This window comes from Bos taurus, chromosome 1, assembly GCF_002263795.3.
Source record: "Bos taurus isolate L1 Dominette 01449 registration number 42190680 breed Hereford chromosome 1, ARS-UCD2.0, whole genome shotgun sequence".
Classification (NCBI taxonomy): domain Eukaryota; kingdom Metazoa; phylum Chordata; class Mammalia; order Artiodactyla; family Bovidae; genus Bos; species Bos taurus.
Window position 1 is genome coordinate 119,022,367 of NC_037328.1, and position 12,721 is coordinate 119,035,087.

Genomic DNA, 12,721 nt, shown 5'->3' on the forward strand with positions numbered 1-12,721 from the left:
TGTGTGTGCTATAATTGTATAAGCAAGTATCTAAATTCTTAGGAAACATGCATTGAAATATTTAGGGGCATTGGGCTAGGATGTATGCAATATACGTTCCAATGGATCAGAAGAAAATATGCAGGCATGATTGTGCATTTAGAAAGTACAAGAGTGCAAAAAGGGAGAGAGCGGCTTCAGAATGAAGTTGAACATCTCTTTCTGATCACTGGTTTCCAGAAGCTCATTGAAGTGGATGATGAACAAAAATTTTGTACCTTCTATGAGAAGCTTATGGCCACAGAAGTTGCTGCTGAGGCTCTGGGTGAAGAATGGAAGGGCTATGTGGTCCCAGTCAGTGCTGGGAACGATAAACAGGGTTTTCCCACGAAGCAAGGTGTCTTGACCCATGGCTGGGTCTGTCTGCTACTGAGTAAGGGGCATTTCTGTTACAGACGAAGGAGGACTGGAGAAAGAAAGTGCAAGTCTGATGGGGTTGCATGGTTGACGCTAACCTGAGTGTTCTCAATTAGGTCATTGTAAAAAAAAGGGGGAAAGGATATTCTTGGACTCCCTGATACTACTGTGCCTCATCGCCTGGGGACCAAAAGAGCTAGAAGAACTCAAAAACTCTTCAGTCTCTCCTAAGAAAATGAAGTCCGCCAGGATGTTGTAAGAAAGCCCCTGAACAAAGAAGGTAAGGAACCTAGGACCAGAGCACTCAAGTTCATTGTCCTGTTACTCCATGTGTTCTGCAGCACAAACGTGGATGTGCTGCTCCAAAGGAACTGTACTAAGAAATATAAGGAAGAGGCTGCAGGATATCCTAAGCTTTTGGCCAAGAGAATGAAGAAGGCCAAAGAAAAACATCAGCAACAGACTGTCAAGAGACAGAGGCTGGGCTTCCCAGGTGGCTCAGTGGAAAAGAATTCACTTGCCAACACAGGAGACATGGGTTCGATCCCTGATCCAGGAAGATCCCACATGCTACAGGACAACTAAGCCTGTGCACCACAACTACTGAGCCTGTGCTCTTGAGCCCATGTTCTGCAACTACTGAGCTTCCATGCCGCCAGCTACTGAGGCCTGCGTGCCCTAGAGCCCATGCTCCAGAATAAGAGAAGCCACCGCAATGAGAAGCCCTTGCAGCCCAACTAGAGAGCAGCCCCTGCTCGCTGCAACTAGAGAAAAGCCCGCACAGCATCAAAGACCCAGCACAGCCAAAAATAAAAATAAATAAATAAAAATATTTGAAAAGAGAGAGAGAAAGAGATGGAGGCTGTCCTCTCTGAGAACTTTTACTTCTGAGTCTGAATCCAGTCAAAAATGAGATGTTCTAAGAGTCACAAATAAATAAGATCAGATATCAAAAACAAAAAAAAGAGAGAGAGAGAGACAGAAGCATAGCGGGTATAATGTTGACTATGTTGACTACGGGTAAATCTATGTGGGGAATATACTGTTTTTATTTGTACTATTCTTATTCTTGCAACTTTTCTGTTGATTTGAAATTATTTCAAAATAGTTTATAAAAATCATCAGGGATAAGTAGACAGCTGTCACTCTTAGAAAAGGAATAAAGATCCCCACAGGACAATACCACAAGTGCTGTGGTGCACTAGGACCATCTGTTAATATTTCAAAGAAGTGTGAGACACAGACATACGATCTGAGATTTCTTTCCGCTCCATTTCATGATTCTCTTGCCAGGGTTCAAAGTAAAGGTCGAAGGCTATTTATGTTTAGACTGGCTAATCAATTCCCATAGGAGAGTGAGTATGAATAAGGGAGTCCTATTTTAGTGATGGGAATTTCTCTTAGATCCTCAAATGTCATGAGCTGTGAAAACAAGAAGGTGAAGATATACAGTCCTCTGTAAGAGCCTTGAAGCTGGCTGGTTGTGGCATTCTGACTGTGTGATACTTAGAATCAATTTCTAACCATCAATTAGACTCTAAATTTCTACAAAGTAGAAGTCTGAAAGGAATACCATTTCTTTGTACAGTTGCACCGGTGAGATCGTATTCACAATATACAAATTCCACCCAGCTTCAGCTACAGGAGGTGTCTTGGGATTAACACTGGTACCTTTTCTAGAACTAAAAGCAAAACAAAGGACAAGAATTGTAAGACAAGACATATTATTAATAAAAGGCAATTTTAAATGGTAAATACCAGATACCTAAAATATTGTAACTCTGATACCATTTTCATTTAGTATTTTCTTTGGTGATTTATGCGGGAGACCCAGGTTCAATCCCTGGTTTGGGAAGATCTCCTGGAGAAAGAAATGGCAACCCACTCCAGTATTCTTGCCTGGAAAATCCCACGGACGGAGGAACCTGGTAGGCTATAGTCCATGGGGTCGCAAAGAGTTGGACATGACTAAGCGACTTCACTTTCACTTTGGTGATTTAACTACACAGTAGATTTTTAGAGAACATTAGTGTATAACACTATGTAGGCCTAACAGCAGTTAACGTTCTACACTCACGTGGACTGGTCAACCAACCACTTCCAATTCATTCCACAAGTATTCTTAAGTGGGCAATAAGCTCAAAGAGCAGGCAAGACCTCTCAAAAAGAACACAGACTTGGCTGTGAAAATCCCTGCGACCTGGCTCTCTCCAGCACGTAGCCTTGGTGAGGCCAGGGCTGCTGGGAAAATGTAAAACACAGAACTGTAAGTCAACTTAAAGCACTATCTTATTTCCAGCTTTCACTGTATGAAGCATTTTCTGCAGTATGCAGTCTTTTTTAAAATGCAAAGTTTTGGCCAAATGAATTTTCAAATACATTAAAATTTTTAAACCATTTAAAAAATATAATACTTTTAAGACATCAAATGTATAAGATTGCAAGTTATTTTTCCTCTTGCCAGAAAGCTTTTAGGATCAGTCAATTTTAGACCACTTTGTGCACACTCTAAGTGACCAGTTACCCATGGCAACCTGGTTATTTCTGCGGGTGGAACAAAGCACAGACACAAATAATTCAAAAATGCAAAAACTACAGTGTTTGATTTGAAATACACTGTATGTTCCTTGCCCCCTGCCCCCAACAGATTTCTCTCCTACTTAAAATTTCCATAGAGGAATGTTCAAATTAGATTGCATTCCCTACCACTAAGTTCACAGCATAGGAAACACAGACTAGAAGCATAACCACTTTGGAGTTAACCATTTTATCCCAAACAATGTGAAAGCAGAGAACTGAAGTTAGAATTAACCTGAGATTAGAAGAATGCACTTTTATTTTAAGGTAGATTAACATAGAATTTATACATCACAAATGTGCTTTCAGGTAAGAAATGCATTAGTTAATTTCTCTTCAAGTTGAGATACCAGAAAAAAAAAAAAACTTTGGATAAAAATATCGCCACTGAAAGGTCAAGGAAGAAAAATAATAAAGAGCTTTGTAGTTTGGATTAGCCTAAGGGGCTCAATCTCGCTCATTAATAACACAGAAAAACATATCCTTTAAATTCTTATTATATAATACCACAGACTTTTACTGAAACAGTTTTATAATTTATTTTCTTCTAAAAGCTCACAGTCAATTACAAAGGATATTATAGAGAACATTAAAACCTTCTTTTCTTACTCTGGAAAAAGAACAGCTAGAAAACCCATCTGATCATTCAAATTTTTGATTTAAAAAAAAAGATTAGTGAAGATATACACAAAATATACCAGTAACACAATTCATTCCAGAAACTTTGGCAAGGATGTCTGGGGGTGAAGGGCATGCTTACAGAAACCTCTTGGGTGACTCTCTTCTCTCCGGAACGGTTTCAGGGTCTGCCTTGGTCAGAAGTACAACGTGGTTTTTAAAGTGACAGATGGCTTTCAAGCCTATGAAAAGCTGTATTCTTAAAGCACAGACAGCCATACTGATAGGTGGGCAAGCCTAATAAGGAAAAATTCACAAATTTAGCCAAGGAATGAAGTACATGAACTTCAAAAACTTCCAAAATCAATCTATTGGATACAATCTCTCCTTTCCTGTCTCTCTCCGCTACTCGAATAATCCAAATTCCTATTCTTATCAGAGCAAGAGGCTATCTTATCTAAACTATATAACTGAATATCTCATTCATGTGTCCACCAAAGAGCTCCATAGTATGTGTTGACATTGACTTGAAAAAAGCAGAGAGCCTCCAGGAACCCTGCCCTGAGCTGGTTACTGCCACCCAGGGAATTCCCCACTAACAGTGGGCTGGTTCAGGTGGTACCTTCAAATGGGCTTTTAGCCAAAATCAGACACTATAAAAGGGCAGTCTACTGCTCGTAAAATACATAAAAAGGTTTCTTAGTGGATGGGTGTGTGTAGAAATACGGGCACATTCAGATGGCCCCTGTTAGCTCTGCAGGTATGAACACTGCCTGGAATGGCTAACAGGCTGGAGGTTTGCCAGGCAACTGGAGGAAACCCTGGACCAGCAGACAGGCTCCTGTCCTTGTAAGGAAACATTCACCCAAGCAGAATGGATAAGAAGCTAACTGAGGAGCTCTTTCTGGGACTCACAAAATGAGGCTGCCAGGTCTCCCTGGCTCCTCCATTAATGGTGTTTCGATTCCAAAGTCATCTTCCTTGTCCCTTTTGTACAAAGTGCACGGGGATAACCCTCCATCTATTTTTGTCATTCCTATGAATAGTTGAGGTGGCCTTGGTGATGCTGAGCCAGAGTCTCAGGGGAAAGGGAAATAAAGATAGCATGCCTTATGGCCCTCTCTCTGAGGCTGTGAAACCTTTCTCAGACACCACAGCTTCCAAAGCCTGAGTCAGCAAGGGAGCAAAATGACGGCGTGCTCGTTCAGGGGCATCTAGGATTTCAGGGTGGTGGAACTGCAGGGAAGGGGGAGCCAGGAGGTGTGACCTGTCCTTCCCTCTGCCACCTTCAAGGACTAGCCTCAGGGGCAGCATCCTCTACTAGCTGCCCATCTCCCCTCTTTTCTCCCGTTCTCTGTGTTTCTTCCTTCTGGTTTTATGAGACTATGAGAAGGCCTGGAATTGAGATTTATTTTCAAATGCAGATTGATGCTGCCTCAATGTGTTATGTACCCCTCACTCCACCATCACTACCTACACAAGCCTCGGTCTTCCTGATGTTTAAAACAAAACACAAGGCAAGATGGGGTGGAGAGAGAGGAAGCAAGAGACAAAGAGGCTGTCACCTTGCCATGGGTACTAGGGACATAGCCATTATTTTTAAAATAATCTCTTGAAAAGGCTATGTGTATATCTTAAACACAGACAGAAGTCATGGGAAAGCTGTGATTCTGGTTTCCCAAGAGGCTGAAGGTAGGCAGTAAGCCTGTCAGCAGCAGAAAGTGACAGGCAGCCCACAGAAGAAAAGAAAACTTGGATGTGATTTCCAGAAAAAGGCAGCACACAATTTGGGTAACAGTGAGAGTGGAAAAGTGTCTCAGACACATTAAGCACTACACACCATCATCACTGGACACTCATTTTTCCAGAAAAAGGTGTTCTGGGTGCCAGATGGACAATAATGTGTGAACAGAGGCCATCATGATTAGGGGTTCCCTGAAGCATGGATACGCACAACAAACACCCATCTCAGAGGTGAAACTGCACATGATGGACATGGTGCAAATCATCAGTGTATTTCTGAGAGCAGAAATTCAGGGTCGGAAAACGGAGAATTGCATCATAAAATTGTCTATTTGGTGGTCAAAAGCTTTTAGAGACTAAGCAGATTACTTCTCACTAAAAACGAGGTTACTGACCTAGAATATCAATTAACACGAGATCAAAACTATGGAAGTACAGAACACTTGTTGAAGGCTTTGTAAAATGACAAAAGAATTATCAGTATATCCGATAATGGTATAAATAAATCATCTGAATGCACTGCATTCACTTCTGTGCTCTTAGATACACAGATTTCTGAACTGTTTTCATAGCTCTATACAACTGCCACCAACACTTCTGATCAAAATGAATAAAACTGTAGTATACTATAGTTGTGATGTGCCCTCTCTGAAGTTACACTATACATATTCTTTACCAAATTTTAAAAACATGCATTGTGTCTAAATTCTGAATGACGTTTTCAAAGCAATCTTAAAAATTACCATCTAAACGACAAACTGCGAAATGCTTACCATTTTACATCCCAAAGCTCTAACTGAACAAACAAGACTTTACTGTCCGCCCAGCTTAGATGCAAAGAGCGTCAATTTGCAAGCACTCATGTTTGATCTTTAGGTTGCACTGTCATTAGCCAGCTCTGACCTTCAGGGTGGTGTCCACATACGGGTCCTCCTCCCTCGCGGCCGCCGCGCTGCACCGCACTGTGTAACACTGCAGGTTGTTACTGAGGAAGAGGAGAAAGCCCACTGAGCAAAGCGGAGGCCAGGGACCAACACGCCACTGCGGGAGGATGTCACAGGACCGCAGTGCAATGAGGCGGGCGGCGGAGCACCCCAGTACTCATCACACGCTGACAAGTTAGGCTGCTTCTCAACAAGGACATTACCGCAGAAATCCTATGGAGTGCTTTTTTGAAACACATAACTGGTCCCCACTGCATCCCTACCAAATCACAATCTCTGGGGGTTGAATCTGTGTTGTGCTTAGTCACTCAGTCGCACAGACTCTTTGTGACCCCATGGACTGTAGCCCACTAGGCTCCTCTGTCCATGGAATTCTCCAGCCAAGAAAACTGGAGTGGGTTGCCATGCCCTCCTCCAAGGGATCTTCCCAACCCAGGTATCCCTCTCTGTAAGTGGATTCCTTTCCATCTGAGCCACCAAGGAAGCCCATGGGGGCTGAATCTAGACACGTATATTTCTACAAAGCTCCTGGTGTGACACACACTCCTAGTTAACAACCATGGATCTGGGTCAATACCCTTATTTTATTTACAAAATGATGGCTCGGGAACCTGCCCAAAATTCAGACAGGTGACTATCAAAGCCAAGGTTAGAACCCAAGTTTCCCGATTTATTATTATCTCAGGATGAAATCGGAGAAGGCACTGGCACCCCACTCCAGTACTCTTGCCTGGAAAATCCCATGGACAGAGGAGCCTGGAAGGCTGCAGTCCATGGGGTCGCTAAGAGTCGGGCACGACTGAGAGACTTCACTTTCACTTTTCACTTTCATGCATTGGAGAAGGAAATGGCAACCCACTCCAGTATTCTTGCCTGGAGAATCCCAGGGACAGAGAAGCCTAGTGGGCTGCTGTCTATGGGGTCACACAGAGTTGGACACGACTGAAGCGACTTAGCAGCAGCAGCAGGATGAAATGGAGCCTGGGTTGTGCTGAGCAACACATTTAGATTACACAAACTCTCTGAAGGAATCTTCAGAATCATGTAGTCCAGAAGCTTGTTTTTAAAGACTAGAGCCTACAAAGTACATGGTTGGTCCAATTCCTCTTTGGAGAATGGAAATCAAATCAGACCCAGGTCTCCTCATTCTTCATACTCCTCTTTTCACAACTCCAGGCTACATTCTGCACAGCAAAGCAACCTGGAGACTTCACAGTAAGTGCCTGTGTCCAAAAACCTTGATAGGTTTCCTTCTGATATTCCCTAAGCACCTCGAACTCCAATATCTAAACCAAACTTTTCTCCTGCCCCATACCACACCAGCCTCCATTCTTTCAGAAAAGTAGGCTTGGGACTCCCCTGGGCAGCCAGTGATTAAGACTTCCACTTTTCAATGCAGGGGGTGCAGGTTTGATCTCTGGTCAGGGAGCTAAGATCTCACAAGCCTTATAGCCAAAAAAACAAAACATAAACAGAAGCAATACTATAACAAATTCAATAAAGACTTTAAAAATGATACACATCCCCCCTCCCTGCAAAAAAAATCTAAAAAAAAAAAAGAAAGCAGGTTCAAAACTGATGGGTTTTCTCATGTCTCCTCCATCCCCAGTATCCCACCAGACATCAAGTCCTGTAATTCTCTCCTCTCCGTGCTTCCTTCTCTTTTCACTGCTACTGCTCTGCCCAAATACAATCCCTCACTATCCTCACTGAACTATCCCAACAGCTCATTAGTATGTTCAAGCCATCCTCCACTGTGGCCACCATCCATTTTCCTAAAGTAATGCTCTATTCATATACTTTTCTTTGATCAAAATCTAAAAAAATTCCTTAATTTCCAAAGCCCCAAGTTCCCTCTCAGGCACTATTTTCCCCACTTTTCTTTGTTTCAGCAACTTTACATTTATAGGACATTACTACACAACCCTTTGGAAACTGAAAAGACCAGAGACCTCTACACTGTTCCCCATGTCAGAGAGTAGGAAGAGAGGGAAGTATGCTCACGGGGAGTGGGTGTCAGAATCTTCAGCTGGGTCCTGTGCTGGTGTGAAATACACCACAGCACCTGCTGGAGATTCTGATATTACCACTCAATTGGGAAAAATAAAAAGAAGCACTGTCCTATGCAATTACTTATCAGAAACTCCAACAAACCTGGACATAGCTTTGCTTGTAGCTTCCCCTCTATCTGGAATGCCCTCCACTTTCAGTCTCCATCTGTCAAATCTAACTAGCTTTCGGGCCTCACTTTCAACACAGAAACTTTGCCCGCGTGACTTGGCCAGAAGTAACTTCCCTCTTCCCATAGCCTACAACACGTCCATGTGGTCTCAGGACATTTTTCACAAATCTCCTAGTGTTTGTGTCCCTTGTACGTGTCTTTCATCCTCTCTTACATTGCTGTTTGCATAAACAGAGGCTGTGCCTTATTCATGGTTGGCTGGCCAGAGGGCTCAATGCAGTGCCTTGCCTAGAACCTGAATTCAAAAAAACAGGAAATCAAACCACAAGCATTACTAGCTGCTGAGATAAAAGGAAATGAGATTATATTTAGGAACCCAGTTTACATGCCAGCTTACTAGGAGGATAAGGCAACTCAGAAGACACTCACCACTGATTAGCCACATGACCCTGACCAACCCCAACCTCTGGACTCTCTCCCCATCTACACTACTCCCTACTCAGAGGGTAGAATCAGGCAGGCTTTCTGGACCCTTTACAGTCCTAAACCATATCAATGAACTCAACTCACATAGAAAAGATATGACAGCAGTGAAAAAAAAAAAATTTAGGAAATCTAAAACTAAAAAGATGCCCTGACTGTTGTCAAGAGCCCCCACTGACTTTTCATTAGAATTCCCTATGAACATCTTCCGTCATGAAGAACCTTACCCGTTCTTAGAAAGATTCCCATCCAGTTTAAGAAAACAAAACAAAGGCAAAACCAGAATTTAAATCTCTGATGTTGAAAAGGCAGTTATGAGCCATTATTTAAAAAATAAATAAATTAAATAAACCCCAGGTGTATATCATTAATTTATAGTGCTATCCACTGGTTCACATACTTTTCATTTAAAGATTTAGAAAGCACCTCAGGAAGTCAGAGAGAAATAAGTGACTCAAAAGCCAGCAAGGGACTGGAACATACCTTGTGATGACATGCAGAAACTGCGGGGTAAGCACCGCCTGCTGAGATTTCTCGGGATATTGGTAAACCGACAATAATTCAACAGATTTGACAATCATGTACAGGTAGCCCACATGAGGTAATGAGAAAAAACAAAAGAGGCTCAGCAACACTTTTTCCTGAGATGAATTTTTTCTATCAGAAGTAAGAGACCCTGCATGCAAAAAACAAACAAACAAACCATGAAGCCAGTAAATAAAAGGAATCAATATTTTGACTTTTCTGTGCAAAAACATCTATAAACAGATAACCAAAGAGTTGCTGAGGTGCTTATATAAGAATGCCAGTAAAAAAATGAAAAAAGAGTGATATAATTAGAATATCAACATTTTGAAAACCCTAATAAATTAACAGATCTAGGTAATCATCATTGATAGTCATTAACATCACAAAAAAGAGCCAACCTGATACAACGTACTTCCAAGAGAACTCAAGACTATTTGCATTATCAAAAAAAAAAAAAGATCATCACCATCATCTGATCAAGATTTAGACCAGCACTGTCAACAGAAATAAAATGTGAGCCATATATGTGAGGCAAAGTTTTCTAGCAATTGCTCATTAAAAAATAAAAACAGGCAAGATTTATAAAATAGATTAACCCAACATATCCAAAATATTATCATTTTGATACATAATCAATAAAAAATTAACAAGAAAGTTTACATTCTTTTTTGTTGTACTAAGTCTTTAAGACCTAGTGTGAATTTTACACTTAAAGCATATCTTAATTTAGACTAGTCACACTTCAAGGTGCTCAACAGCAACACTGACAAATGGATACCACACTGAACAGTACAGCTTTAGATCACAGAGAAGTATAGGAGATACAAGAAACATGTTAAATGACACTGTGGGGAGTCAGTCAGCAAAATTCAGACTGTGGGAAATTCTGTACTAACAGTCCAGTTTCCTGCTAACAAACCCGCAAAGAGAAACAAGAGAAGAAGGCAGAGCCTATAGAGCAGAGAGACATAAAAGACATAGGAGCCAACTGCAGGTATAGAACCTTACTTGGAATCTGATAAATTGCAGAAAAAAATATTTAGACAATCAGGGAAATTTGAGTACCTGATGGGTATTGGATGATATCAAGTAATTTCTTAAAAATGTGAAATGACATTTGGGGTTTTTGTTTAAATAAAAGAATTCCTTTCCTTTAGAAACATATGCCGAAATGTTTATAAATGAAAAGGTATAAACTCTGGGATTTGCATCAAAACAATCCGACACAGGGCAGGGGGTGATTACAAGGCAACACTGTTGAAGCTGTGTGATGGGAACCTTGGGGGTCACTGTACTGTTTTTCTATATCTGTGTGCCTGAAACTTTTCATAATCAAAGTTTTTTTTAAAAAAAATATAGCTCTGATTGATGCCCTTCAAGGACACATTAATAACAGAAGAATGTATAAAAGAGATAACTAATGAGAATCTACAAAAAAAAAAAGGAAGAAAATCCAATTACTACACTCTCCACAATTGGCCTAAAACAACTGATCCAGTTTCTACTTCCTCTTCTTTCATACACACATCTGTGCTCTAATCATACAGAGAGCTGCTCACTTATCTCCAAACATACATGATCTTTCACCTTGCACATGTTGGCTTCCCTGAGGTAGTATCTTACCAGAATCTCCATCTTCTAAAAAAAAAAAAATTTTTTTTTTATCTTCTAAAAATTTTACTCATCCATCAGGGCCCAGCTGACATGGGCACTGCCCAACCCCTCATCTGTCCACTAAGGAAACATCCATAGGCACCTACAATATGCCACTGTTCTGGGTTCTGGGGATACCACAGCGCACAAGAGAGAGTAACTGCATTCATTCTAGTGAGAGGTCTGGGGTGGAGAATAAACTCTGCAGTGTGCAGGGAGGGAACGGTTTAAACTGAGAAGTGGGAAGTCCTCTGTGGCGAGGTGATACTTGAGCTGTGAGCTGAAGACACTACTCTCGCAAGCTATGAGGGAAGTACTATGTTCTGAGCACTGGAAGAGTAAATCATAGATCTTAGACACGAGTGAGCTTGGTGTAACCTAGCAGCAGACAAAAGCCATATGGATGGAGAAATGTAAGAGCATGAGCAGGACAGAAGGAGCTCAGGGTCAGGGTGATGCAGCCCATGGAAAGGATTTGGGGTTTTATTCCAGGTGCTGCAGGAAACCCCTGGATAAAAGCTAACCCTCTAAGGTGGCTGTGGGCCCTTGTCTCCTGCCTTGTGTTACAGCTCCCTCTCCCTGGCTTCTTTCAGTTCCTCAAGCAAAGACTCTCCATTGGCCACAATCAAACCTGTCCACCAATCAGCCCCATTCATTCTACAGATCCTCTTTCTCAGGAAGCCTTCCCTGACCCCCAGTGAGGTCAGGATCCTTTGTTATACATGCTCAAGGCAGGGTTCTTCTCTCACAGAGCACTCCCATCAGTGTGTAATTGTATACTCCTTCTAATGTTCATTCCATTCATGCCTGCTTCCCCCCACAAGACAGTAAGCTCCAAGAGTGCAAGTACTTTGCCTACTTTTGCTCATTACAGGAGCCCTAGTATTCAGCACAAGACCCAACACAGTAGGTACTCAATACATGTTCACTGCAAGAAAGAAAAAAAATAAATGTATAAGTTTAATCAGAGTAATATTTATACCTTTCCCTAGCCATCACCTAAACATGTGAAGCAGGCCAGCACTAAGTACAGAATTCAATAATGATTCTTAATCTGGGTTGCCCATTATATTTCTGTGGAGGTTTTATTTTATTTTTTCTGTGGAGGTTTTAAAAAACACTGATGCCCTGGGACTTTCCTGGTGGTCCAATGGTTAAGACTCTGTGCTTCCACTGCAGGGGGCACAGGTTCCATCCCTAGTCAGGGAACTAAGATCCCACATGCCATGCAGTGGGATTTAAAATTTAATTTTAAATTAAACTATCTTTTAAAAAGTTTAAAAAATATATATATACTGATGCTCAGGCATCAGTTGACCAATTAAGTCAGAATCTCCAGCATGGGGAGTTCCCTGGCCATCCAATGGTTAAGATTCTATGCTCCCAGGGAAGGGGGCATGGGTTTGATCTCTGATTGGGGAACTAAGATTCCCATATGCTGCAAAGCATGGTTTAAAAAAAAAGACTCTCCAGTATGGTGAGACTGGGCATCAGTGTTTTAAAAAGCATCCAAGTAAGGCCAATGTGCAGCGAGGCTGAAAACCATTGCTCTTAAGTGAATTTCCATCCAGCCCACATTTTCTCATTTGGCTCACAA

General features: G+C 41.6%; 1 protein-coding gene and 1 pseudogene across 4 annotated transcripts in view; one reads left to right on the forward strand and one right to left on the reverse strand.

The window, feature by feature from the left end:
• The window catches only part of HPS3 (HPS3 biogenesis of lysosomal organelles complex 2 subunit 1), a 41,045-nt gene that overhangs the window by 17,319 nt on the left and 11,005 nt on the right, over positions 1–12,721 (reverse strand). For 3 of the 4 annotated variants that reach the window (NM_001191177.2, XM_059887141.1, XM_059887142.1), the window contains exons 5-8: positions 9,427–9,619; positions 6,238–6,319; positions 3,734–3,888; positions 1,970–2,078 (exon numbers count right to left, since the gene is read on the reverse strand). In NM_001191177.2, coding sequence (NP_001178106.1) covers positions 1,970–2,078; positions 3,734–3,888; positions 6,238–6,319; positions 9,427–9,619 — 539 coding nt within the window. The remainder of the gene's footprint in view (positions 1–1,969; positions 2,079–3,733; positions 3,889–6,237; positions 6,320–9,426; positions 9,620–12,721) is intronic. The other variant, XM_024992800.2, reaches the window with a different exon arrangement.
• Positions 182–1,300, forward strand: LOC100847676 (small ribosomal subunit protein eS6-like; annotated as a pseudogene).